At 34.6% G+C, this 27,357-nt stretch overlaps 3 protein-coding genes across 6 annotated transcripts; 2 read left to right on the top strand and 1 right to left on the bottom strand.

Moving 5' to 3' along the window:
• Positions 1-1,512: 1,512 nt before the first annotated feature.
• On the top strand, positions 1,513-3,610 carry LOC145638168 (F-box/FBD/LRR-repeat protein At5g56420-like). The gene is made up of 3 exons (XM_081689128.1): positions 1,513-2,414; positions 2,636-2,809; positions 2,897-3,610. Exons 1-3 carry the CDS (start codon positions 1,515-1,517, stop codon positions 3,194-3,196), a joined length of 1,374 nt encoding a protein of 457 aa, XP_081545254.1. The 5' UTR covers positions 1,513-1,514; the 3' UTR covers positions 3,197-3,610.
• Positions 3,611-5,401: 1,791 nt separating this feature from the next.
• On the top strand, positions 5,402-8,714 carry LOC145638169 (FBD-associated F-box protein At5g18780-like). 4 transcript variants are annotated; one of them, XR_014114624.1, is made up of 5 exons: positions 5,402-5,553; positions 6,050-6,224; positions 6,837-6,981; positions 7,858-8,034; positions 8,126-8,714. XR_014114624.1 is itself a non-coding variant. In XM_081689129.1 (5 exons), the coding sequence occupies exons 2-5, from the start codon at positions 6,053-6,055 to the stop codon at positions 8,396-8,398; spliced, it is 882 nt and encodes a 293-aa protein (XP_081545255.1). In that variant the 5' UTR covers positions 5,402-5,553; positions 6,050-6,052; the 3' UTR covers positions 8,399-8,714. The 4 variants fall into 4 exon arrangements, 3 of the variants coding, with proteins under 3 accessions (XP_081545255.1, XP_081545256.1, XP_081545257.1); XM_081689129.1 differs by having other exon boundaries at positions 6,722-6,981; XM_081689130.1 differs by having other exon boundaries at positions 6,722-6,981; positions 8,014-8,034.
• A 7,901-nt stretch (positions 8,715-16,615) lies between these two features.
• On the bottom strand, positions 16,616-17,362 carry LOC145640558 (uncharacterized). The gene has a single exon (XM_081691812.1). The coding sequence runs from the start codon at positions 17,360-17,362 to the stop codon at positions 16,616-16,618; it is 747 nt and encodes a 248-aa protein (XP_081547938.1).
• Positions 17,363-27,357: the final 9,995 nt, after the last annotated feature.

Consider the following 27,357-nt stretch of genomic DNA (forward strand, 5'->3'; position numbering starts at 1 on the left):
TTACAAAAAATTGAGTAAGTACAATTTTTATTTTTATTTTTTCGAATCTAGTTCAAAATTAATTTAAATCCCAAAATTATATTATAGCCAAATTGATTTCAATTTTAAAATAGGACATAAAAATTTATACAACAACCAAATAGTAAGTAAAGTCCATCTTACATGTTTAAAAAAATAAAAAATCATTTTAAAAAATATAAAAAAAAAATTATTTTTTCACTTAATTGTGAAGTTTCAGGAAAAAAAAATTAAAAATTGGTTGCACACATATAAATATGTAAATAGAAGAAAAAAATAAGTAAAATTATTAAAAAGGTGATAACTTAAGACCGGTTATTAATAAACAATCAAAGACATCACCGAATATTATAGATAACCTATCTCTTTGATGTTGCTTGGTAACAATATCAAAGAGAGATTGATTATTATATAAATAACCTTTTTTTTTTTTTGGCTGGTGATGCATGTGCACCAGTGTGCACATGGGTCAAGTTCGGGTTTGGATTTAGGTTGTGCTAAATAAGGGCTCGTTAATTTCCTTCTCTCATAATATATTCACTTCATTTTAGTTCAACAAATCAGAACAGGTACTAACTATCTCGGTGTGATAATATCAATTATAATTAAAAAAAAAAAAAACAATAAATGAAATAAATCGGGTTGAGTTTGGGTCGGGTTAAATTTAACTTCTATAGAAATTGACAATTTTGTTACACAATCTATGATTGCTTAATAAACGGGCCATTGTAGATTTGTAGGCGGTCTAGAACAAAGTCAAGGACGAACTAAAACTTAAAATAGTCAAATGGAGCATAGAAGGGTGGAGAAAACTATATAAGTGATCCGCTTCAACCAATTCGCCTGTAATTCCTTCACTTGGTTTTTGCAACATATCCAAATTTCATGCCTTTCTGAATAATTTCTACTGCTGTTTCTTGCCCTCAAATCCCTTCTCTTTTAAATTAGGTATTTTTATTTTTCTATTTTCCATCCTCAATTTTAACATTATTCTTTACAAATTCTTCCCCAATTTTGACTTAATTCTTTTCCGATGTAAAAATTCTCTGTCTTTTCAATTATCTTATTCTGTTCAGTTGTACCGCTAAATCCTTATTTTGTTCGAATATTGTAACTTATTTCTGACAATTTAATTTCAATTTAGCTACTACGTATGAATGTATGATTAGTTCATACAAATTCAGTTACAAAATTTTGTTATACGAAATACTATCAATTATACCACTGATTTTGACTTAATTTATTGTTTGATGTAAAAACTCTATTAATTAAGCGTTTTAATTTTTTTTTATTCTATTCAATCATACCACTAATTTTGACCTAATTGTATGTTTGATGCTTTCGAATTAAGCTTTTCATGTTCTTGATACATTCAATTATACCACTACTTTTGACTTATTAGTTTATTGTTTGATGTAAATACTTTCTTAATTTAGCTTTTCAATTCTGTTATTCTGTTCAATCATACAACTAATTTTGACAGGCTCAAAAAAAACATGGGATCGACTTCAAATAATAAAAAAGCTTCTATGATGAAAAACAATGCAATAGACAGGTTAAGTGAATTACCTGATGATATATTGGTGCACATTCTTTCATTTCTGCCAATTTTAGATGCTGTTAGAACTGTATCGATTCGAAGATTTGGTAATCTTTGGACTTTGGTATCCTCCCTTAATATTAGAGACTCTGAATTTTTAAAACCCGAAAATTGGCCTAATGGTGCAATAGAGTCTGATGAGCAAGGTCCTCGCTTTGGTAGATTTGTGCGCAATGTGCTAAAGCTTCACAAAAGGTTCCCTGTTAATAAATTCCTGCTTCATTTCTACGATATAGATGTGGGTGATGATGATAAGGAAATCAAATCATGGGTAAGGTTTGCAATCAAAAGACAAGTCAAGGAATTGAATATTCAATTTGATTATGATTCTTATGATTACATTTTGCCTCGCTGTGTCTTCAAATGTCCTTTTCTTGTTAAGCTGAAACTTGTTCGCTGTGACATTGAAGGGCTAAGTAGAGTCCAAATGGGATCACTAAGAAAATTATCACTTAACTATGTTAAGGTGAGTAATGAAATGTTCAAGAAAGTCATATTCGGATGCCCTTGTTTACAAGAGTTGGTTCTGATGTATGTAGATGAATTGGAGGAGCTACAATTTACTGCTCCGAACATTAAAAAGTTAGATCTTGGTTCCTGTGATGTAAGAGTGCTTGATTGTCCCAACCTGAAAATTCTGAATATTTATCTCAGCTTTAGCACAGAGCCAAGTCTTCAAGAAGTTAACATTTCATCTGTTCGCGAGGTTCATGTCCAATCTTGTTGGCACTTTGATAAGATTGTAGACAAGATTTGTAAAGCTGAAGTGGTTAAAGTTTCTGCTGGAGCTTTTTCGGTGAGTTTGAGTTTTGATACCGTTTTTGGTTCCTGTTTCGGTGATTCATCTGTTTTGTTTTTTCTTTTTCTTTTTGATGATTAATATGATTGAGGTGCTTGTTGAATGTTTGATCATATATTGGTGCTTATTACTAAAATTATCTTACAATAATCAATCATTGGAGAATTTGTATGAGAAAGTAGAAAGTTGAATTTTCTTATGACTTACCTCGTATACAGCAATCAAATTTCAAGGAGTTAGATATGCCACAAACTAGATGGAAGCGTTTACATTTCAAGTTACGGCTTAATGAAGATCAGCTCATAGGTATTTGTAGAGTCTTGAGAAGTTCACCTCACTTAGAAGAACTAATAGTATGCTCATATTCATGGCAGAACTTGTGTCGAGATTTGGTAGGTGTATTTTGTGCTTCATGTTTACTTAAAATCTATTATTGGCCTGACTTTCATGTAATAGTCTTTTTATCCGATGATGCTCAGGGTGAGGCAAGTGACCACCACATGCTCTCCGAAGAGCTCTCTTCCCCTTGTGTGTTGCCACAACTCAAAACTATCAGTGTCACCATTTGTGGGCTCAAGGTACCGTGTCAGGGTCTGCTTCGACTAGCAGAATTTTTGCTTAAAAGTTGTGTCAACTTGGAAAGGATGGTAATATCACCCAGTACATATGAATTGGTCGCAGTTGAGGAGCTTAAGTTTGTGAAACAATTATTAAGCTTTTCAAGGGCCTCAGCCAATGCTAGGGTAATCTGTCGGTCAGAATACTCAGAATTATACTAGTAGCAGCTGTACCTTTGCACCTCAGTCTTTATTTTGGCATTCATATCAAAGATGGTGGCTGGGACAATGCGGCTGTACGGAAGTGCTTTGTGTGGCTAGATAATGGTGGTTGGATTTGAGACATCTGATGAATTCTGTGTAAGATTGTATTACACATTATATATATGTATAGCTGATACATACTTTCAATGAGGTGAATTACGAAGTCTTTTGATAGATCTCCTCTACTTTATGCATAATCTATTACATTTGTGTGTGAGTTTCTATATATTTCGCTTTAGTAATACTCATAACACATTGATGGTACATACCTTCAGGGATCAGAGCAGTGATCCTAATATCCTATGATGTAGTTTACAGCTTTGGGTTGTACAAAAATGGTGGACTTATGTAAGGCAATAAACTTAATTATGATGATTTATTGCACTACGTACTACATCAAATTCAATGGTGGATCCACTAATCCGAAAATAATCTAATCAGATTTTTGTTTATAAAAATTAGTGATCCAATATTCATTTGTCGCTCCTTTCTCTCCTGTTCTAGTGTTCTACTTCAACCAACTGTAACTCGCTTGTAATCCTTCACTTGGTTATTGCAACAAATCCAAATATCATGTCTTTCTGAAGAATTTCTACTGTTCTTTGCCTTCAAATCCCTTCTCTTTTAAATAGGTTAATTTTCATTTCTCCATTCTCAATTTTGATATTATTCTTTACAAGTTCTTCCCTATAAATGGGCTATAATGTGAAAATTCTCTATACTATGCTTTTCAATTTTGTTATTCTGTTCAGTTGCCGCAAGCCCTTGTTTTATTCAAATTTGTCTGGTCACGAGATTGCCCCATTTATTAGATAAAATTGTAAATAAATCAATAAAAATACTTATACACACGACATTTTAAGACTAAGGGTCTGTTCACATTTACTGAGTTGAACTAAACTGATTGGAACTGAACTGAACTGATTGGAGCTAAACTGAACTGAAATGAATATTTTATGAGAAAAGAAAATTAGGAACTGAACTGAATGGAACTGAACTAAACTGAACTGAACTTAAGTAAATGTGAACAGGCCTTAAGATCAGCAAGTGCGAAACTATTTACATAGTATTTTTATTATATCCACTTAATTTGTAATTTGGGTGATAATCATGAGCGGATAACCCATTGCAAATAAATGTGTCAAACTTTAAAATCTTTGACCATATGTTCTCATTAATCAACCAGAGATAATGTAGTCATATGAGACCTTGTTAGATTCGTCTCATTTTATATCTTATTAATATTACGTAGTAATAAGTTTTTTAATCCGTAGTAATATTATAGAAATGAAGTCAAATGGGGCAAATTCAGTAATTTAATATAGAGCTGTAAATTCAGGTATTCAAGTCGGGTCAAATCAGGTCTCGGGTCAAATCAAGATCAGGTTGTGTCGGGTCAATCTAGCCTAAGATCAGGTTCAGGTTTCGGTCGGGTCAATTTCGGTTTAAGTTATTCCGGGTCGTTTATCCTTTCGGGTGTAGGTCGGGTCCGATTCGAGTCAAATTCATAACGGGTTCAACTTCAGGTAGTATTGAGTCGGGTTTGATCGGGTTAATAGATGGTACATTCGGGTTCGGGTTAATTAAGGTTGGGTCAGATAATTATTTGGTCGGATAATCTTAAAGTTGGATCATTCTTGGTTTTGGTTCAAGTTCAATTCGAATAAATTCGATCGATGTGGTCAAGTTAATTTATTTAATTACTCTTTGCATAATTTGTTCAACCATTATCAAGATTTTATTATACCTATATATATGAAGTAATAAAGAATAAAAGGTATGTAAAATTTATTAAACCATCCATGACTCGCTTCGATTACATGTTGTGTTGGGTTATAAACGTTTTCAGGTTCTAATAGGGTCGGGTACTAGTTCGGGTTCGGATTGTTGTCGGGTCGAATTAAATCGGTTGACGGTTACTATCGGTTCGGGTGCGGGTTTGGATTCAGGTCATAAAATATTGAATCAAATCAGTTGTCGGTTAACATCAGGTTGGTTCAGGTCAGGTTACAAGTCACTAGTTTTACCCCATTGTTCGGGTACAGGTCAGGTTCAGATCATCTTGGTTCAGGTCGGGTTCTCGGGTCGGGTCAATTTTTTACAGCTCTAATTTAATATATATATTTGTCACTCCTTGCTCCTGCTCTACTGAGTCTACTCCAACCAACTCTCCTGAAATCCCTTCACTCCTTTCCTTCTCCTGCTCTAATGAGTCTACTCCAACCAACTCTCCTGAAATCCTTTTTTTTTTTTAATGAAGAATTTCAAGTTATAAAGTTTGCCGGTTTGCCCTCGAATCCTTCTCTTTTAATCTGGTATGTTTTCTTTTCACCATTCTCAAATTAGATATTCTTTTCAATTTGTTCCCTAATTTTGACTTAATTATAGTTTTCATGTAAATTTGTCTGAATTTAGCTTTTCAATTATGTTATCCTAAACAATTGTGCCGATAAGCCTTTGCTATGTTCGAATTATTTTGATTTCTTGCAGATATTATAAATTCAGATTAATTATGAGAAGTTCTTAAAAAAAAGGTTTTTAATTTTGTTATACTCGTGCTATTCAATTATATCACTAATTTTAACTTAATTCTAGGTTTGATTTATATACCCTCATAATTAAGCTTTTCAATTTTGTAATTCTATTCAATTATACCACTAATTTTGGCCTAAATTTATGTTTAATGTATGTACTGTCTGAATTAAGCTTCTTAAGTTCTTATTTTGTTGTTCAGTTCAATTATACCGCTAATTTTATGCTTGCTTAATATTACTCTATGAATTAAACCTTTCAATTTTGTTTCTCTGATAGATTATGGCCTCAATGGCTCAAAAAGACATGGAATCTACTTCAAATGAGAATAAAACTTCTATGAGAAATGATGCAAGAGACAGGTTGAGTGAATTGCCTGATGATATTCTGGTGCACATTCTTTCATTTCTGCCCATTTTAGATGCTGTTAGAACCATGTCGATTCGCAGATTTGGTAATCTTTGGACTTTGGTATCCTCCCTTGATATTAAAGACTCTGAAGTTAAAGCAGAAAATTGGCCTAGTAGTGCAATAGTTCCCAAGGAGCAAATCCCTTGTTTTACTAGTTTCGTGCGCAATGTGCTAATGCTTCACAAAGGGATCCCCATCAATAGTTCCTGCTTCATTTTTACGATATATATGTGTGTGATGAATCATTAGTCACAGATATAAAGTTATGGATAAGATTTGCCATAGGTAGAGAAGTCAAGGAATTACAAGTTCAGTTTGAAACGGATACTTATGATGTTTATATTTTGCCTCGCTGTGTTTTCACGAGTCAGTTTCTTGTTGAGCTGAAACTTCATAACTGTAGAATTGAGTTGCTAAGTAGAGTCCAAATGGTATCGCTAAGAAAATTATCACTTTCCTCTATTATGATGTGTAATGAGATGTTTGAGAAAATAATATCTGGATGCCCTTCTTTACAAGAGTTGGTTATGTTGTATGTAGATGAGGTGAATGAAGTGCGATTTACTGCTCGAAACATTGAAAAGTTAGATATTAGTTCCTTTGGCTTATTTGAGATTGATTGCCCCAACTTGAAAATTCTAAATATTCATCTCAGTTGTAGAGAGGAGTCATCATATCTTCGAGGGGTTAATATTCCATCTGTTCATGAAGTTCATCTCCAATCTATAGACGAGTATGATTATATTTTGAACAAGATTTGTAAAGTTGAGGTTGTCAAATTTTCAGAGGATGCTTTTCAGGTGAGTTTCCCTGTTTCCATCAGAGCATTACACTTTTGGTTGATATTTTATACTGTTTAATCTCATTTTGGCAAAAAAATTTCAATATTGTAGTCATGTAGGGTGTTGTCTTGATGTTAGTTGATTAAAATTGAATTATGTTCATTATCTCTCAAATAATTGAGTTTTGTGTACTAAGTCAATCTTTAATGGCATTTTACAAAACTTGCCTTCAACTACTTATTAACCACAGATTTACAGCACTGATATTAAGTCAATTTTAATCTTGTATATCTCAGATGAATTCAAATCACAGAGCAATATTCATGGGCTTAGATAATTAGTTAACTTGCAATGGTTAATTCTAAAATCCAATATGGAGTTTAAAGATCAAGTTGCTAGGAACTGGCATGGCTTATAGTACTAAAAATGGCAGAAATTAAGAAGAAAATGATAATTATATTAATAACATGAGAATTTCAGTAAATCAAATGATGATTTCACTTTCGAAAGGTGGATTCTCTCCTAAGTATGAGCTTTCGAGAGGCTCACTCTCTCCCAATGACAAACCATACAATATTCAACATGTCCTCTTTTCTTTTAATGAGACCTTTTTATAGAAAATCCCTCCTAACAAACCTCTAGCTTATTCCCAAGTTACTACTAATAGACTATGACTAACATACCCTTCCCCTAAATATCGAATTATCGATTCCTTGCACAAGTCAAGGATTTTCCTTTTTATTTATTTTCGTTTTGGTAGTTAACACGACTATGGTGGTTTATTCTGATCACATTCTGGTGCTTGTTATTTAATTTATCATACAATTATTGGAGAAACTTCATGAGAAAGTAAAAAATTAGATTATTGATGACCTACCTGTCATTCTCATTCAGCAATCAATCTTCGAAGAGGTAAATATTCCACAAACCAGATGGAATTGTTTACATATTGAGTTGTCACAGCTTAATGAATATCAGCTCATAGGTATTTTTAGAGTCTTGAGAAGTTCACCTCACTTGGAAAAACTCATAGTGTTCTCAAATTCACAGGAAAACATGAAGCAAGCCTTGGTAGGTTTATTTTGTCCTTCTTGTTTACATGAAATCTATTATTGTCCTAACTTTCATGTAATAGTTAGTCCTTTCACCCAATGATGTACAGGGTATGCTCTCTGAAGAGCTCTCGATGTCTTCCCCTTGCGTGCTTCCTCTACTCAAAACTGTTACCATACGTGGCTACAGGGTAGCTTGTCAGAGTCAGCTTCGACTAGCTGAATGTTTGCTTAAAAGCTGTGTCACCTTGGAAAAGATGGTAATTTTACCCAGTACGTATGAATTGGTAGCAATTGAGGAGCTTAAGTTTGTGAAGCGATTATGTAGCTTTCCAAGAGCATCAGCCAATGCAAGGGTAATCTGTGGGTCAGAAATATACTAGTAGCAGCTGCATGCGTGCATTTTTGCACCTCAGTCTTTAGTTTGGCATTCATACGATTGTTAAAGACGGTGTTTATTTAGTTGATTGCAGAAGAAGCAGCCCTAATGAGGTTGTTTGGCGAGACTAGCAGTGATGATAATGGTGGTGGGATTTAACACTTGTTCGTATGGCTGGTGTACATTTGCTTTGACAGAGGAATCTTTAAGTAAACTCAACCTGTTAGTGTTGATGGTATTAACCGCTCTGATGTTTTAAGGCTGGATTCACAAATCACAAGGTTAATATATATACATGTAATTCTATTGTATTTTCTTTGCTTTTGGTTTTTTAATTTGTACTCGGTTTGAAGTTAGTTGTTGCATTATTGGTTCAAATTACATTGTTAATCTGCTTTTCTTGAAGGAAATAATAATGTACAATACATACATGTAGGATAATAGAAAATGTTACTTCATTATCCAAGGAAATGTAAATTTATATATGGGAATGAACTCACATTTCCTTAGATAACGACATACTCCCTAATATTTTATTCATTATTTTACAAGGTTTTCATTATACAATAGTATAGAATTCTTTTTTTTTTCAAGAAGAAAAGGGATTTCATTAATAAAATTTAGCCAAACGGCACTTACATATAATTCCTAAAAAATCAAGAATTCCAACATAAGTACACACTTTAAAACTAAATACATCGTAGATTTGATTAACAATAGCCTTAATAAAAAAACTTCATCTGAAGAAATACAATCTGTGAGTTAAAAAACATACTCGTGTTAACATTTTCAAATGCTAGATCTTACAAAAATTTAAACAATAGTTAACTTAATACACAATAGTGAAAGCCTAGCTAGCTATACAACAATTAATTATCTCGTAATAATATTAATCACAATCTTGTCAATAAATAATAATAATAATAATAATAATAATAATAATAATAATAATAATAATAATAATAATAATAATAATCTAATCTAATATATATAAATAAAGTAGGCATTTTTCGGGAGCATTTGACGCGCCACATAAGAAAAGGTATTATTTTGACCAATGAAATTTTAGATTAATAATTTATTTTAGAATTAAAAAATTCACTCACCACCTAAGAAAAAGTGACGAATAAGATTTAAAAATTTTGCCACCTAGGTAAAAATAACGAATAGTGAACAATTAAAATGTAAATTATTTAAAAAACTAATAATTATCTTTTTTACATATATGGATGAAATCTTTGATCGTAAATATCTCTCCCTAGCAAATATTATAAAAACTAGATGAAACCCGTGCGATGCACGGTTTGTTAGTATTTTTTTAAAAAAATATTTTTCATATTTATGTGATTTTTGTTACTACGTATTATATTAGCTTTAAAATATTAGATAAAATTTCTAATCTTAAAATATAATATTTTGTATTTAATTAATTTAAGGGCTTGTTTGGCATCAGTTTTGGTTTTCAGTTTCCTGTTTTTTTGAAAACCAAAAACCAAAAACAGAAAACAAGAAAAAGGAGTTTTCACTTTTCTGTTGTCAGTTTTCATAATTATCATAATTTTAATAAGTTTATAAATTTTTTGATTCATTATGGGACTCATATCATATACTTTTAGAGAATAAAAAAACAAAAAACAGAAAATCACAACAATGCCAAACGAACCCTAAACTTTAAAATTTCATTCGTCAATTTTGCTAACGTGGCATTTGAATTATTTAATTGTAAAATAAATTAATAATCTCTTATTTAATTGGCTACAACTTAAATTCATAATCTTACATGGCACGCTAAGAAAAATAAATCCTACGTGGCTCTCTAAAAACTCGGGGAAAAACTCCCCTTTATATATATATATTAGATTAGATATTAAAAATGATTTGCAAAGGACTTATTTTAATCAATAAATAAAATGATATGTCGTTTATTTTTTATTAAGCAAAATTAAATAATAAGGTTTGGAATTTTAAATTCAAGCGCCACGTAAAATAAATAAACCTACGAAAGATAACTTTAGTGTTAAAATTTTAAAAAAATTATCTTATGATATTAGAAATTTTATTCCAGTATCCGATGAATGATCTTCATATAAAAAAATCTTAAATTAATTAAAAAGATTTACTAGAACCGTGCATCGCACGGGCTTATAACTAGTATATATAAATAAAGTAAGCATTTTTGGAGAGCATTTGGCGCGCCACATAAGCAATGGTATATTTTTTACCAATTAAAAATTAGATTTCTATTTTATAGAATTAAAAAATGCACTTGCCACCTAAACAAAAGTGACGAATGAGATTTAAAGATTTTGTCACGTAGGTAACAACGAATAGTGATTCATAAGAATTTAATTTATTTAAAAACTAAAGATTATCATTTTTTTTAAAAAAAAAATCATCTTTAGATGTAGGATTTATAATCTTAAGATAATCTTGATAGTGTTTATGATAAGAAATAAAAATTATTCCTTAATAATAATGAAATTAAAATTTTTGATGCCTACCACTATAAATTGACACATCCTACAACCCAAATAAAATTTTATATCAATACAAAACCAAATCAAGCAAATTTTGTGTCAGTTTTAGGTCATCGGTGGCTGCGTAATTCTTAGTTTAATTTTAAAAATTCATGTTTCAATGTATATTTGTGATTATTGCTTACATTGTGTTTATTTGGGCTGTTTAATGATTATATGTTTATATCTTATTTACTAAATTTTGTTTTTACATGTAGATTTAATTTAATAAGAGAATTAAATTCAAGCAAAAATGATTGAAAAATAAAAGTACGAGGATGTATTATATATTTATAAATCGTCTACATTTATTAAATTTTTTATAAACCTTTTTAGTTTTTATTAATTAATTTATGATTAAAACAATTTTTTGTGATTTAGGTAGCTTAATCAAGTCATCAAATTAACTTAATTTTATTTTTAATTACAGGCTGATTACATTCATGCCTAAAGCCAACTTTGTACAATTTTGTTAAAAATTAATTGAAAGAAAAGTTTACTCCATTAATATATTTCAATCGTTACAAATAAGAAGCGACAATTGGGGACGATTAAAAATTTTCAATCCATAGATTTGATTTTGAAATTTTTATTTTTGCTAACATGTTTTGTTTATCCAGTTTTATTTGATGGAAGTGATATGGGTAGATTTGATTTGAAAATTTTATTTTTGCTAACATGTTTTGTTTATCCAGTTTTATTTGATGGAAGTGATATGGGTGTGAATGAAGAAATAGCTTAGAAGATAAATTGTAAACATGTTTTACTTATTATTTATTTTTTTTTAATATTTCTATTTTTAAAAAGCAACAAATAATGATTTAGGATTTAAATATGTATAAAAAAAAAAAAAAAATCTTTTCACATTAAAAATTTTATCCTAATATGTAACCGATAAAATATCATACTTACAATTTTATTTTTTTTTTGAAAGATATCTTTTTTTTTTTTTTGACAAACACCCAAACTCAAATTATATTAAATTTTTGTCAGCAATAACATACTCCATCACCTCTTGAGGGCACTCTTCCATCCACACCAAGTCATCCTCAAAGGTGATGGCTAGTTTGGCCATAAAACGGGCCACTTTATTACATTTCCTACTAACAAAACAAAAAGAGCAAGAATTAAAAAACTGGAGCAGAGCTAAGATGTCATTCACTATCACTTGTGTAGTAGAATTCTCCTTTGCGCAACCATTGAGAAGATTAATCAAATTCAAGCAATCTGATTCCACTTCCAAAGCTCGGAACCCCGCCTCATAAGCATACTTGATACCAAATAGAGCTGCTGCAGCTTCAGCTTGTTTAGGCTCCATCCTCAAATTCAGACTTCTCCCAGCTGACATAAGAACATCCCCACAATAGTCTCTCACAACCATACCCAACCCCACATTCTCAGAACCCACGACTGCATCAATATTTAATTTGTCAAACCAACAGAGGGGGGAGTCCACACCAGGGAGGTGCTTATGTTGGAAATCTGGTACTGTCCATCAGAACGCACCAGGGTCGCTTCATATTCTCCAAGAACTTAACTGTTCTCTCACATGCTTGCAATGGATCACATCTTTTCTTCTCAAATACCCAGCTATTGCGCATATTCCAGCTCTGCCAGATGAACATCATTGCAATCTCCCAAGCACGATCTGAAGTGGTGCTCTTGATGAAATTTTCACACCATTCAAGCAGGCTTTTATCCCATTCGCACATATCCAATCTCAGAGGAGATAGACGCCAGAGAAGCTTGACTTCTCTACATAACAGAGCCATGTGAACAATAGTTTCGTGTCCTTCCCCACATCTTGAGCAAATCTCATCCACATCCATGCCCCTTGTTCTCAAGATTGCCATGGTGGGAATGCCATTATAAACAGCTCTCCACACCAAATTTTTAACCTTTGGAGGGACATTTGCCTTCCAGATTTTCTTCCAAAGCCAGCTTCTCTCAGGTGCATTTGAAGCTTCCGCTTCTTCACTTCTTCTTTGGAGTTCACAATGGTAAGCACTCTTTACTGAAAACTCCCCATTCTTCGTATGTTTCCAGGCTAGCACATCATCTTGTTCACTTGTTGTAAATTTATGTTCCCAATTGCTTCGATCTCACTTTCGGACAACACTTCTTGGAGAGCCTCCACATTCCACCCCTCACCATTCGAACTTTTCCAATCACAAGGACAGGAGTTAGCAGCTTCTTCACTAGGCGGGCTAGAGAGTAACTTCCCCCCTGGTAAGCCAGGAACCCATACATCCTTCCAGAACCTAATTTGTCTCCCACTCCCCAGATGCCATTGTATTCCAGATTTCACCAATTCCTTAGCAGAAAAAATTGATCTCCAAGTGTAGCTTGCGCTTGGAGGGAGCTTTGCATTCCAGATGTCAGTTCTCGGAAAATATTTCCCTTTAAGGGTCCTTGCTTCCATTGAGTTCGGATTATCAAGAAGCCTCCAGAATTGTTTAGCTAGCATTGCCATATTAAAAGCACTCAGATTTCTCATTCCCACCCCACCACTATCCTTTGACTTGCATAGTTTGTTCCAACTGATCAACGCCAGTTTCCTCTCACTATTTTTTTGGCCCCACCAAAAGTTTCTGCAAATCGAATTCATGTTGTTGAGGACACTTTCAGGGAGCTTAAAACACTGCATTGCATAAGTTGGTATAGCCTGTGCCACGGATTTTAAAAGAATTTCTCTACCAGCCTTCGACAAATATCTCTCTTTCCATCCCTTGATCTTTTTCCACACCCGGTCCTGGATAATCTGGAAAACAGCTTTCTTAGACCTACCAATGAAAGTTGGTAATCCAAGATATTTTTCGTGCTCCTCGACAGCCATGAAATTTAACTTCATACGAAAAGTATTCTGCATATTTGCACTCACATTCCGGCTGAAAGAAACCTCCGATTTTTCCAGATTTATTTTTTGGCCCGATGCAATTTCATAAGAGGTAAGAATATCCAAGATAGCCTCAGCTTCTTGATCACAAGCCCGCGTAAATAGCAAGCTATCGTCTGCGAAAAATAAGTGAGAGATAGGAACTACGTTTCTACAGATTTTGACTCCATGAACCATCTTGTTAGCTTCTGCATCCCGTAACAGGGCCGAGAGACCCTCAGCACATATTAAGAATAAGAAGGGAGATATGGGGTCTCCTTGACGAAGCCCCCTGCTAGGCTTAAACTCAGAAGTTGGGAAACCATTGAACAAAATGGAATAAGAGACAGAGGATATGCATCTCATAATGAGTTCAATAAAAGACGAGTTGTAGCCAAGCTTTTTCATCATACTTCAACAAAGGTCCATTCGACACGATCATATGCTTTGCTCATGTCTAATTTTAGGGCCATAAAACCCTTAATGCCCTTCTTCTTCTTCCGGAGGTAGTGGAACATCTCGTATGCAACTAATACATTATCAGTTATTAAGCGTCCCGGTACAAAAGCGCTTTGCGACTCACTGATCACATGAGGTAAAGTGAGTTTGAGCCTGTTAGAGAGAACCTTGGAAATCAATTTATACAACACGTTGCACAAACTGATTGGTCTGTAATCTCGAGTTGATATGCACTCTTTCTTCTTCGGTATGAGAACAATATGGGTGTGATTAATGTCCTCCACTGATGCGTCATTATTGAGAACATTTAGAGTGTAAGAGATCACTTCCTCCCCCACCAAGTGCCAGTATTTTTTGTAGAACAGAGCTGCCATCCCATCAGGCCCTGGTGCCTTCGTTGGGTGCATTTGTTTCAATGCCTTTCGAACCTCCTCCCCTGTATAAGTTGCAGTCAAGCTTGCATTCATTTCCTCAGTCACTCTGAATTGTACTTTGTCTAGCACGTGCTCCATTTCAACATTGCCTTTCGACTCAAACAGAGATTTAAAAAAGTCAAGGAAAACCTTTTCCACTTCCTGCTCGTCATCCCTCCAAGTCCCCCCTTCATCATTAACTCCCTTTATGGTATTCCTTTGCCTTCTCTGATCAGCTTTCATATGGAAAAAGGAGGTATTCTTGTCACCATCTTGTAACCACGTTTGCCTACTTCTCTGAGCCCAATACTCCTCTTCACGGCGTTCCAGTTCATCTATCTCATTGTCAATCACACGCATCTCACTGATGTTCTCTACTGTTGGGGGTTCCTCCATAAGCGATTTCATTCGATCTCTCCTCAAGGTAATTTCTTGCGAGAAGTCACAACTACGGGATTTGCTCCAAGAATTAAGATTATTTGCACAAGTTTTTATTTTCCCCAGAACATCAAGAATCCCACCCATAGCCCATGACTTAGCAACAATGTTACCACATTCGTCATCCCTCAACCACTCCTTTTCAAACCGAAAGCCACGCCTTCTTTTCTTCTTCTTTTTACCCACTCGAGGTTGTTTTTGGATGGTGATTTTAATGGGCACATGATCAGATTTTCTCCTAGTTAAATGCTCCACCTTTGAGCAGGGGAATAACTCGAACCATGAATCCGAAACTAGCGCACGGTCTAAGCGTTCTTGGATATTTTCATCTGCTTCTCGATTATTTGACCATGTGAACCTGTATCCTTCTGTGTGTAAATCACGAAAATTACATCTACCAACCGCATCTCAAAAGCCATCAATCAGGTTCTGATGAGTAATATTCCCACCAAGCTTCTCATCATGACTTAAAATCCCATTATAGTCACCTGCACACATCCATGGCAAAGAGCATCTCGCACTCAAATCGATCATTAACCTCCAGGTATCTTCCTTTCTTCCTTCTTCTGGGTAGCCATAAATCCCTGTCAACCGCCATTGAGAGCTGTCACTATTGGTAACAATAAAATCCATATGATTCAGAGACATTGACTGAAGAGTTATGTCAATTTCATCGTTCCAAAACATAGCAAGGCCCCCCTTTCTTTGCCTTCCTTTACCATCACAGTCGACACCAACAAAATTATTCAGATTTATCTTTCGTTTCACACTCTCCCATTCCTTACCTTTTAGATTTGTCTCCGAGAGGAAGACAAAGTGGGGATGCTCAGTTCGAATTACGCCTTTAAGCGCATTCTCTGCACGAGGGCTCCCCAACCCCCTGCAGTTCCACGAAAGGCCTATCATTGTAGTTCGCGGGGTTGCTTAACAACCTCCGCTACTTTAGAGTCAAGTACACCACCAAAATCAATCTTCAGCTTCTTCTCCCCAGTAGTACTTACAGTCTGCATTTCCTCACTACCTAGAGAATCAGCTCTTCTCTTGCGTGAAATAACTCCACCATCATAGCTTTCTGATGTTTCCATAGCAGTAGACTCACTAGTCACTTTCTTTCTTCGGGCAACCTTCTTACATTTCACCCCTTGTTCCACACCACCGACCTTATTAGTAAAAAAACTACTCAAGCCAGAGCATATGTCATCATTAACAAGTGCAGGAACAGCTTCCATACTAGGGGCTTCTTTGGAGGCTTCATTCCCTTCTCCATGTACTAGCACTGGTCTCAAAACCATCTCCTTTCTGCCCTCAACTGCAACAGCTTTAAGCTTTATAGCTCTTTCTTTCGGGGAGTTCATCACATGATCGTTTGGAGAAGAAAAAAGCAGCTTCCTAGCAGCACCTGGTGGCCCTAATCGGATTGACTTTGGGTCATTATAATCATTTTTTTGAACTCTACCCCGGGCAGCCATATTATCCAACCATTTTTTCTCACGTTCCCTCTCCTGTACAGCAGCACGGGATCATTGAAGAGGGGAGGCTGTTAGGAAGGGCCCGTATTGAAAGACAATGGGAGACTCTCCCTCTGAGATTCCTTTATCATCACAGTCCTTGTCATTGTGGACAATCCTTCCGCAATAATAGCAGAAGTCTCCCAGCCTCTCATACTTAAAACCAACCCACTTAGAGGTGTGGGAATCAACAGCAACCTTCATCCCTCGTCGAAGAGGTTTATCGATATCAACCATCACCTTGACCCTCAAAAATTCCTCCCACCCAAGAGGGTCGAAATCATCAACCTCCAAACACTCACCAATACAGTTACCCAACTCACGCGCAAATTGCACACTTCGTTTCCCGAAAAGAACATTAATAAGTCGAATCCAGAAAGGGCATGATTTAAATTCGACTTCGGAGGGCTGTTCATCCGCCTTTGTCTCCTTCAGTAGAAGAATTTGATTATCAAACGCCCAAGGCCTTCCTTCCAGCACCTTATTCTTATCATCACTATTAAAGAATTGAAACACGAAAAGATTTGTGTCAATCATACGAACCGCCACATTGTCATCGATACGCCAGAGATTTTTTAGAACCTTTTTCATGGCTTCAAAATTGAAGGATTTCTTTGTCAACAGTTTCCCCACCAATGACAGGGCAATTTTTGATTTTGTTCCATCATCCGCTGAAGTAACACTCGACTCTCCAAAAACCACGTTTTCCTCCTCAGTAAGTTTCAATTTTCCCCATTCCTTCACCAATTGTTCATCCATGGTTTAGTAGAATCAAATAGGCGAATACACAAGGCAGGATGCAGCGGAAAACAGATCAAAATCGGTGAAATAATACTAGGAATTTGAAACCCTAGCAGGGACTTATGTTATCGCTCTCTCAAACCCTACACGAGGGACTCAGAGAATTTTTTTGAAAGATATCATATTTGCAATTTATTCATATTTTTAAATTCAAGTTTCATATAACTAACAACAACAAATAAACTTTAATTAAATTATTATGTGTTTTTCTTTTCTGAAATTATTAAATAGTAAAATAAATCAAATACGAAAAATATCTAGCTTTTCTTGAGATTTATGTATGAAAAACCGTGCATCGCACGGGTTTTCATCTAGTAATCACAATATTATGAACCCAATTATCACAACACTATCATCACCAACCATCTCAATTCTTGTACAAGGTACCTGCACGTCACTGCCCTTGGGGGTTGTTTCGAGAAACCCTCTTCAAAACTTAATTCAGCTAGTGTTTATGAGAGTGAAACTAATGGAAACTCAAAATATTCAACATTATTGGGATATATTTTAGGAAACAAGATAATTGTGAATATTGAGAGAATATATTCTAGAGAATATTGTGAGTTATTTTAGGTTATTTTGGTCTTGCCCTCCAAGTATACCTAACTGATAAATATATTGTATGTGGCCATTGTGATGAATGAGAATTGCACAGAGAATTATTCATTATACTTTGTCATGGTATCAAGAGCTTAGGTTTGATCCAATTTTTTTTTCTTAACGACTTGATTACACGTAATTTACATAATTTCGTGAAATCGTGAGAGTGTGAGAGTTCACATAATTTTTTTTTTTTTGGATCGGAACTATTGTGACGATTATTTGCGGCATTCATTTGCTTGTGGGATCATATATTTGGGTGCAAATTTTTTATAGTTGTGAGAGTTCACACTTATAATTATTGGGAGTTGTGATTAAGTTAGTGGGTATACAATTTACATTTGTGGGAATTTGAGTTCCACGTATTTGTTTGAGAATTTGTGAGGGTTCACAACTTCTATTTTATTATCTTTCTTGCGTGAAGAATCGTGTGTAGCATTGTGAGTTTTTTTTTTTTTTTTTATCAATTAGAAGAATATTGTGCAGTTGCGTGATGGCTAGGGATTCGGCTGTCACCACCGTAGATGGGGCTGCTCTTGTAGGGGTCACGTCGGCTCAAATACAACAACTTCTTGATTATTTAAACTCTATTCAGCCCAAGCTTCCCGGTAAGCACGATTTGGGTTGGGTTATTGACACTGGTGCCTCAAATCATGTGACTTGTGATCTATCTCTTTTGAGAAATGTGACGAATGTGAGCCATTATCCGATGGGATTGCCCGATGGGAATTATGCCAATGCTTCCAAAATTGGATCGGTTCTATTGCAAGGGGGCTTGATTATTGAGAATGTCCTTTATGTACCGCAATTGAATTGCAATTTAATTTCGGCGACTCAATTATGTGATGAATCAAATTGTGTAATGCAATTTACTAATAAACTTTGTGTTATACAGGACCTAGCAACGAGGAAGGTGATCGGAACAGATGAACGAGTGGATGGACTATATTATTTTCGGGGTGTTCCTATGGTGAAGACTATGAAGATAGATGGGGATCATTCGACAAAGTTGTGGCATAAGCGACTGGGGCATCCTTCGGGTAAAGTGCTTCAACAACTTCCATTTGTGAGTCGTAGTAGTAATAAATTTAAATCATGTGATGTGTTTTCTCGAGCTAAACAACATAGGAGTAGTTTCCCCTTGAGTCAAAATAAATCTAGTCGAATTTTTGAGCTTGTTCACTTGGATTTATGGGGCCCTACAAGATTCCATCGTCTTGTGGTGTTCATTATTTTTTTTTACTATAGTAGATGATTACTCTAGGGGTGTGTGGACTTATTTATTAAGAAACAAAACGGAAGTTGAGTATATGTTTCTTAATTTTGTTGCTATTGTTCGACGTCAGTTTTCTCAAGAAATTAAAGTGGTTCGTAGTGATAATGGTACGGAATTTAATTCCTTGAAAGAATATTTTTTTGCAAATGGGATATATTTTGAGACCTCATGTGTGGGTACGCCTCAACAAAATGGGCGTGTTGAGAGAAAACATCAACATATCTTGAATGTTACTAGAGCTTTAAGGTTTCAAGCAAATTTGCCTTTGAAATTTTGGGGGGAGTGTGTGCAAGCAGCATGTCACCTTCTCGATTGCTTGATTATAAAACTCCTATTGACATGTTATTTGGCAAATCGCCCTCATATGAGTATATTCGGGTATTTGGGTGTTTGTGTTATGCTTATAATCTTAAAAGTAAGGGTGACAAATTCGCTAGTCGAAGCCGAAAATGTGTGTTCATTGGATATCCTTTCGGGAAAAAGGGATGGAAGGTGTATGACTTGGAAACCCGGGAATTATTTGTGTCTAGAGATGTGACTTTTTTTTAGAATGAATTTCCCTTCATAACTCCTACTGTGAGTGATAATTCGGTGCCAAGCTCCTTGTCGTGTGTAAATAGGGGTGTGAGTGATGATGAGTGGTGTTTAGAGGATGAAGAGGAGTGCGTCAGAGATGTGGGAAGTAATGTGAGATGCCTGGAGGATGAAGGGGAGTGCGTGATAAATGATGATGGGGCAGCAGGTGATACCGCAGCCACTACAACCCGCAGCCAGGCCGCGGGAGAGTCTGCCAGGCCATCTGATCAGGCCGCTGACTCTCCAGCGGGCGCTGGTGGGATTGATCAGTGCAGCAGCCCGCAAGGTGCTCCTGGGCAGCACGTTTTTCCTGCCCACTCGCATCAAGCAGCAGAACAACAAGATGTGCAGTACGGGGATAGCAGTGGCACGACTATTCTTAGGCAGCCAGTGAGTATTGAGGCCTTGGGTAAAGGCATGAGACCAAAAATTCCTTCCGTGAAACTCCGTGACTATGTAACACACACTATCCGAAATAATAGTCCATCTACTCCAACTCAGAGTTCACTTGTGACATCATCTCCCTCAGGTACTGAATACCCTATAACACATTATATTGATTCTCACCAATTTTCTGTGAAACATAGAAAATATATTGCTGCTATTACAGGAGGAAATGAACCCAAAATTTTCAGGGACGCCATGAAACATGAGGGTTGGAGAAAGGCAATGGCATATGAGATACAGGCGCTTGAAGAACAGGGCACTTGGGTGCTAGAAAAATTACCACCCGGTAAAAAGGCTCTCGGGAGCAAGTGGATGTACAAAGAGAAATATGATGAGCATGGAAATTTGCAGAGATTAAAGGCGAGGCTAGTTATCTTTGGCAATCATCAAGTTGAAGGTCTAGACTACAATGAGACATTTGCTCTAGTGGCAAAAATGGTGACAGTTCGGATCTTTCTTGAAGTAGCGGCGGTGAAAAATTGGGAAGTCCATCAAATGGACGTTCATAATGCATTTCTTCATGGTGATTTGGAAGAAGAGGTATATATGAAAATTCCTCCTGGTTTTGAGAAAGATAATTCTGACAAAGTTTGCAGGATGAAGAAATCGTTGTACGGGCTTAAACAAGCTCTAAGATGCTGGTTTGCAAAGCTTGCTACAGCTTTGAAAAAGTATGGCTTTAAACAGTCATATTATGATTATTATTTATTTACTCTGACAAAGGGTAAAATGCAGCTCAATGTGTTAGTATATGTCGATGAGTATATGTCGATGATTTAATTGTCGCAGGCAATGATCAAAATGCTATGCTCAGTTTTAAATCATATCTGGGAAATTGTTTCAAGATGAAAGATCTTGGAGTGTTGAAATATTTTTTGGGGCTAGAGATAGCCCGGAATAAATAGGGAATTTTTATTTGCCAGAGGAAGTATGCGTTGGATTGAAGGAGTTGTGTCTTCGATAAGTGCAATTACTAGATATATCAAGGATCACTATTATGGAGATAATAAGTTCGTTCTCTAGGGGCGTCATCATCTGTTGCTAGACTATGAGAGATGATCTTTGGGCTAGTCAAATGGTCCAATCCCGCTAGAATGGATCCTATGAGGTCACACACAAGGGTATTGGGTTAAGCAAGTTAGAGGCCCATTAATGGGCCTCATGAGCAATTAACTAATCATGAAATGGATTGAGCTAGCATAGTTAGATTGGAAATAAGTTTTGGGCTTTTGACATGGGCTCTTATTTAGAGATGAGATCTATAAATAAGATCCATGCCTAGGGTTGCAATTAAGTAGTCATAATTCACACACAGTGAATTTTGACATCAAGGCAACCAATCCCAAAACCCTTATTCCCTCTCTAATTCACGGCTCCCTCTCCTTCCCCTTTGGACTCACGGCCGGCCACCCTTGGTGGCGCGTGTGGTGGTTCGTGGTGGTTTATGGTGGTTCGTTGCTCGCACTTCTCCATAGAAGGTCAATTGAAGGGTTCAATTACAACTAACTAGCATTAGTGGAGGTCTTAATCTGTGCCCGTGGACCAAGTAGAGGAATCACGCTTGAGGTTCTTTATCTCCCATTGTTCTTGCTCGATCGCACGTGGAATCACGCTTCAAAGGTATGATTATATGTTCTTTATGTGTTATGCATTAGATCTTGGGATTAGGTACTGTATGAATATGATTCATGTTTATTTCCGCTGCGTAGTACCTATAATTCCCTACAGTGGTATCAGTTAGCCTATTGCATTTACGCATATTGACTATAATTCTTTGATAGTCCACAATTTTAATTCAATTAAGAGGGAGATTAATTTAATTATGGTTCAATTATTATTTTAATGTGATTAAAATTTTGGAATCGATTAAATGTGATTTAATTATGCTCAAATAGCCATGAAGATGACCGTTTTTAGCCCTAATATGTTCGAAAATTTCGAACCCCCTAACCTTAAATTTCGAATTTTTCGAAAATCCTAGCCCTAAAATATGATTTTTGTGCTTGATTTTGATTTAATTCGGTTTATTTTATGATTCATAATTTTAATCGGATTGATTTATGCATAAAAATGTTTTATGTATGATGATCAATTTAATTTTAAAAGTTAAAATTAAATTGGGATTAATTTTATGATGAACCCTAATTTTAAGATTGAATATTGATTTAATTTTAATTTTTGGACTGATTTGATTTAATTTTAATAAAAGTTATTTTAATTAAATTGAAAACAAAAAAAAAAAGGTTTTGAGGCCGGCAGCCGCGGCTGGGTGGCGCAGCCACGGCGGCTGCCGACCTGGTGGCAGTCCAAGAGGGAGGGAGGGAGGGCGGCGGTCCAAGGTGGCTATGGGCAGCAGCGTGCAAGCGTTGCACGGCTGCTGCCACGGCTACTAGTGCTGCTGCCACGCTGCTGCCCTTGCGGTAGTGGCTGCTGTTGGCAGCCAGCCACCGTGGCTAGCTTCGGCTGGCCAACCACGGTGGCCGGTGTGGTGGTACACGATTTTAAAAAAAAAAAAAATAATTTAAATTATTATTATTATTTTATTTTAAAAATATTTCAAGATAAATATGATTTATTTTGGATGAGATAAAATATTTTGAAAATATGATCTTTTAATTTTAAAAGATAAAATTGGTTTTATTTGGATAAAATCTTTTATTTTAGGATAAAATCAAATATTCAAAATTTGTTATATTTGATATTATCCATATTTAAAGTTGTTAAATTGGTAATTATCCATAATTAAAGTGGTTAATTTTGGATAAGATTTGTTAGGATATTCTGAGCATATTCCAAAAGGATAATAATTGATTTAAATAATGTGATTATCCCATAATTAATATTGGATATAATTGATTTAAAATTTTGTGATTGGCTAGTAATTAGGATAGAATTTCCTAACTTTGTTAGGATAATCTTTGAGGATAAATATGATTTATCTTTTAAGATTAAAATAAGATTTGATTTTATCTCATGACTAATTTAGAATATATGATATTTTATTGATGGTCATGAATAATATATGATATTATCTAATTGCATTAATTAAAATATGAGATATTTTGGTGCCATGTTTCCTTAATTGTGAACATTCGATGTTGTAGTTTAGGAAAGCATGATGAGTGATTTATTATGTGGCACTTTATAATATATGATATTATTTACTACTATATAATGACTAGTATGGCCCAGTAGATTGCTAAATACGATCTGCGCATCGTGATGTATTTTTGTAATCTTAGTACGGTCTACGTACCGATAAAGTATTTTTGTAATTTTATTTCATTTTATTTAAGTAGTAGATAGAATAGAGTAAAATTTCAGGTTGCAGTTAATCCAAGAAGCCCATGAAGTGAAGGCCCAAAGGAGCAAGGTGGATGAGATCCATGAAGGTTCAAGTGGGAGCTTTTTGCTTTATTAGTTTCTTAAGATTAGGGGCCATGCTATGTCTTGTTTATGCATTCAGTTTATTATGCATGTTAGATTTTATTGATGTTTTGTGATGATGCGCTAGAGTTCACTATTTAATCACAACATAATAATCTAGGTCCCAGTAATATTGAGGTTGCTTTTCCAATCAAAAACCCGATGAAACCTTCGATATTTATGATGGGTCATGCCAAAGCAGGGTGTCATATTATATCTTAGGGGAGTGGGGGTAAAACAAATTTTACACTTTTGATTGGTTATACTCAACAAGGTTACCTAAAGAGTTTAGAACCTTGAAGCTGAGGGTAATAATTAAACATGTGATGGTTAATTATTCAACCAAGAATTACAAAGAGTTGTAATCAGTAAAGAGTTTACTCACCTTGAAAATGTAATGGTTGATGGTAGGGCCAAAGTCCGGTCAATCATTGCACAAATAAAGGATCTTGGAATCATTTTATTCAATAGGGATCAATTAAAATTGAATAAATGTTTTAAAGTTACCAGTTTTAAAACCGTTTATGGTACTTTAAAATTTTTATTAAACATGATTGAATTTTGCGTTTACTTTTAAGTAACACGTCGTTCTAATTTTATTATATATAATCTCCTCGATTGAAAATAAAGTTGAGAAACGTTCTCAAAAGGTTAAAAGATAATCCATAAAACTATATTCCAATTTTGCTAAGATGGTTCTAAAAGGCAAGTTTTAGAAATCCATGTCACATGTCTAAGGTTGGTTTTATTCAAAATGTTTGAGTAAAATGCCAACACATCTTCATTTTGAAAAGCGTTTCAAGGGATATAATGATATGGGAGGTACAAACCCTCTAAAAGACAAGTATAAAAGTCCAATAACATCTCTTATCTTCAATATGATTGAATATAAGAAAGTGATTGGAAATCTCTATGATCAAAAGTTGATCAATTGACGCTATTCTTCATCCACTTTATATAAGAGTTAAATAGTTTATTAAACTCTAATATGAATGATGCTTGAATAGACTTAGCAAAATCATGAAATGTGCTTAAAGTAGTTAAGCAAAGCATCATTTTGAACCTAAGAGAAGTGTTCTAAGTGGCTCAAATGAGAAAGGTTTAGGAATATATGAGGATTGCATTAAGAAGTTATAGGCCAGAAATGCAAACAAGTTGCTACTTCATTCTCAAACCAAGAACTACTTACATGCTAAAAGTTGTTATGAATAACAAATGTTTCAAATTAAATGGACCAATTCCAATTGATTAGAAACTACCTCATATAGTTGGAAGGTAAAAGAATGGAAATGTTCCAATTTAAGAAGTATATTATAGAAATTGATTTAGCACATTGCTACTTCTTGGACATATGATGTCTTGTTTAGTTCTCTCTCATTGAGAATGAGGTTGAACTAAATGAAGAAGTATGGCTAAAGGAGAAATAAATCTATAAGTTTAGAAGAAAATGTTGCTACTTCACAAGTAGAGTCTACGAGTCTGGAAGCAAAAGTTGCAACTTTACAAGTAGAACCTATATTTCGCCTTACCTTGTTATTGGCTAGAATTAAATAAATGTTATTCATTCTTGCCATCATCAAAACAACATTCAATGTTAGTACTGACTAAGCGTCGAAGATTCAAAAACGTGGAATAAATGTTATTCTATGCTTCATTGAGTCATAATGTGTTTTGAGTTGCTAAATAGGTTCAAAGTTCTATATGATAGAAATAATTGAACCATTTCTATAAATGAATTGTCTCTAAAATGTTAAATAATTCGAATAAAAATGAACATTGCATGCGAAAGATCCAAAGGGATGGACTTTCAATATCATTAGATTATGAATCCATTGATATATGTAATTATCATTCTAATTTGAAATTTTGACAAAATCACCATTTAGAGAAATGATGATGTGAACTCAAGGTCGAATACATATTGATGTAAGAAAACCAAAGGTTCAAAGACTAGAGATGCACAATAAAACTTCATTTGTGATATGATCACACGTGCTTAGTTGAAGCATAAGAGTGAAAATTTTGAAAAGTTCAAAATGTTCAGTATGAAGTTCAGTATCAACTTGACAAAATAATTATTACATTACAATATGATTGTAATTGTGAAAATTTAAGTCAAGACATATACTTGGCAACACATTCAAATTATTGCGATATGATCGTAATAATGAGAATTTAAGCCAAGACCTTGATGAACATCCAAGAGTTGTGAAATCGTTTTACGACAAACTCCGAAAGAAAACCTTGTGAAGTGTTTATGAAGGGAGCTATCAATCTATATAAGATATATTTTGATAATGGATGTAAATTACCTATCTTCCAACCATTGTTCAAGGGATATACTTTTAAGATAAGCTACAAAACTAAATAAACTACATAAGTCAAATCAAATTGTAGCAAAGACTTCATATGTGATATGGATAAGAAAAGTTCTTATTAAGTCTTTCTACAAAGCAAGGAATAAATATTGTATTAAATCGTTTAATGCACGATCAATTCCTATACAGAGCACAGGGTACTACTACACAAATCATAATTAGCACAAAATGTTTGTTTCTCAAGTAGGTGCCCTTATGGAAATTGTTCCAAAAGGTCAAGTGGGAGTAGTATAAATCTCAAAAGAGTTCGAGAAAAGCAACAAACAAACATGGTTCAAACCATGGTTGGTTTACCCTATGCTAAAAGTGCCTCCTCAAAAGGCAAGTGGGAGTATAAGAATCTCGAAAAGTTTGAGATCCTTGAAAGAGTTCAAGAAAAGTGATTTGAAAATCTTGAAGAAATTTGAGAAGTAATCGAATCAAAGCAACAATATGAGCATGATTCACCTCATGTTACAAATGACAACGCGTGGTCTCATTAAGTGTAATGGGAATAATAACCATGTGTCGAAGGTAGTACATTCCAAGTGCACATCCTCAATTGTCGTTTCTCATTGAAACTAAACAAAGTTGTTGTATAAGTTTCAATTGTTGCATCAAAACCCACAATGATGACTAGCATATGTAAAACTTAGCCAAAGAAATATGATTTCGTATTGATTAAGAGTTCTAAAATATACATTTTGGAACATGATGATTATGCAAGTAACAAAGATGATTTGACAAGTAATGACTCCAAGTGGTTTAAAAACCAGGAAATCTGAAATAGATTCTAAATCTATAATCAAGTGTATGACACTTGGATAATTTGCCTAATTGGGTGACACCCATTATAAGCAAAACAGACAAGAAAGAAAAATGTTTTCTAACTAAAGCAAAGACTTATTAAAGGATTCAACTAATTCATAGTATGACTATGACTACGATGAAAACTTTATATTAGTCATGTTGCAAAGATCTATTAAAGATATTTTAGTGATTATTACCTTATAAGATATGGTAGATGGACTTCAAAACACTTTATTGAAATTGTTCATGAAAGAAGATTTGTATATGATACAATCAAAAGTTTGAAGATCCAATAATCCTAGGGATGCATAGCATCATGGAGTTAGTGTTCTTAATTTTGTGAGTAAATCAAATTGTTTGATGTTCTCGTAAAATGAAGAAAAGGTCTTGTGTGTACAAGATGTTTAGTGGGAGCTATGAAGTCTTCTTGGTCTAGTACAAAGAGCAATTATTCATCTCTT

The sequence above is a fragment of the Chenopodium album genome, chromosome 7 (assembly GCF_948465745.1).
Source record: "Chenopodium album chromosome 7, dcCheAlbu1.1, whole genome shotgun sequence".
NCBI classification, from domain to species: Eukaryota; Viridiplantae; Streptophyta; class Magnoliopsida; order Caryophyllales; family Amaranthaceae; genus Chenopodium; species Chenopodium album.

Coding starts and splice junctions, on each gene's coding strand:
- LOC145640558 (XM_081691812.1), bottom strand. CDS start 17,362: ATGGATGAACAATTGGTGAAGGAATGGGGAAAATTGAAACTTACTGAG.
- LOC145638169 (XM_081689129.1), top strand. CDS start 6,053: ATGGCCTCAATGGCTCAAAAAGACATGGAATCTACTTCAAATGAGAAT. Junction 6,982..7,857: donor TTTCAGAGGATGCTTTTCAG/GTGAGTTTCCCT, acceptor ATTCTCATTCAG/CAATCAATCTTCGAAGAGGT. Junction 8,035..8,125: donor AAAACATGAAGCAAGCCTTG/GTAGGTTTATTT, acceptor AATGATGTACAG/GGTATGCTCTCTGAAGAGCT.
- LOC145638168 (XM_081689128.1), top strand. CDS start 1,515: ATGGGATCGACTTCAAATAATAAAAAAGCTTCTATGATGAAAAACAAT. Junction 2,415..2,635: donor TTTCTGCTGGAGCTTTTTCG/GTGAGTTTGAGT, acceptor CCTCGTATACAG/CAATCAAATTTCAAGGAGTT. Junction 2,810..2,896: donor AGAACTTGTGTCGAGATTTG/GTAGGTGTATTT, acceptor GATGATGCTCAG/GGTGAGGCAAGTGACCACCA.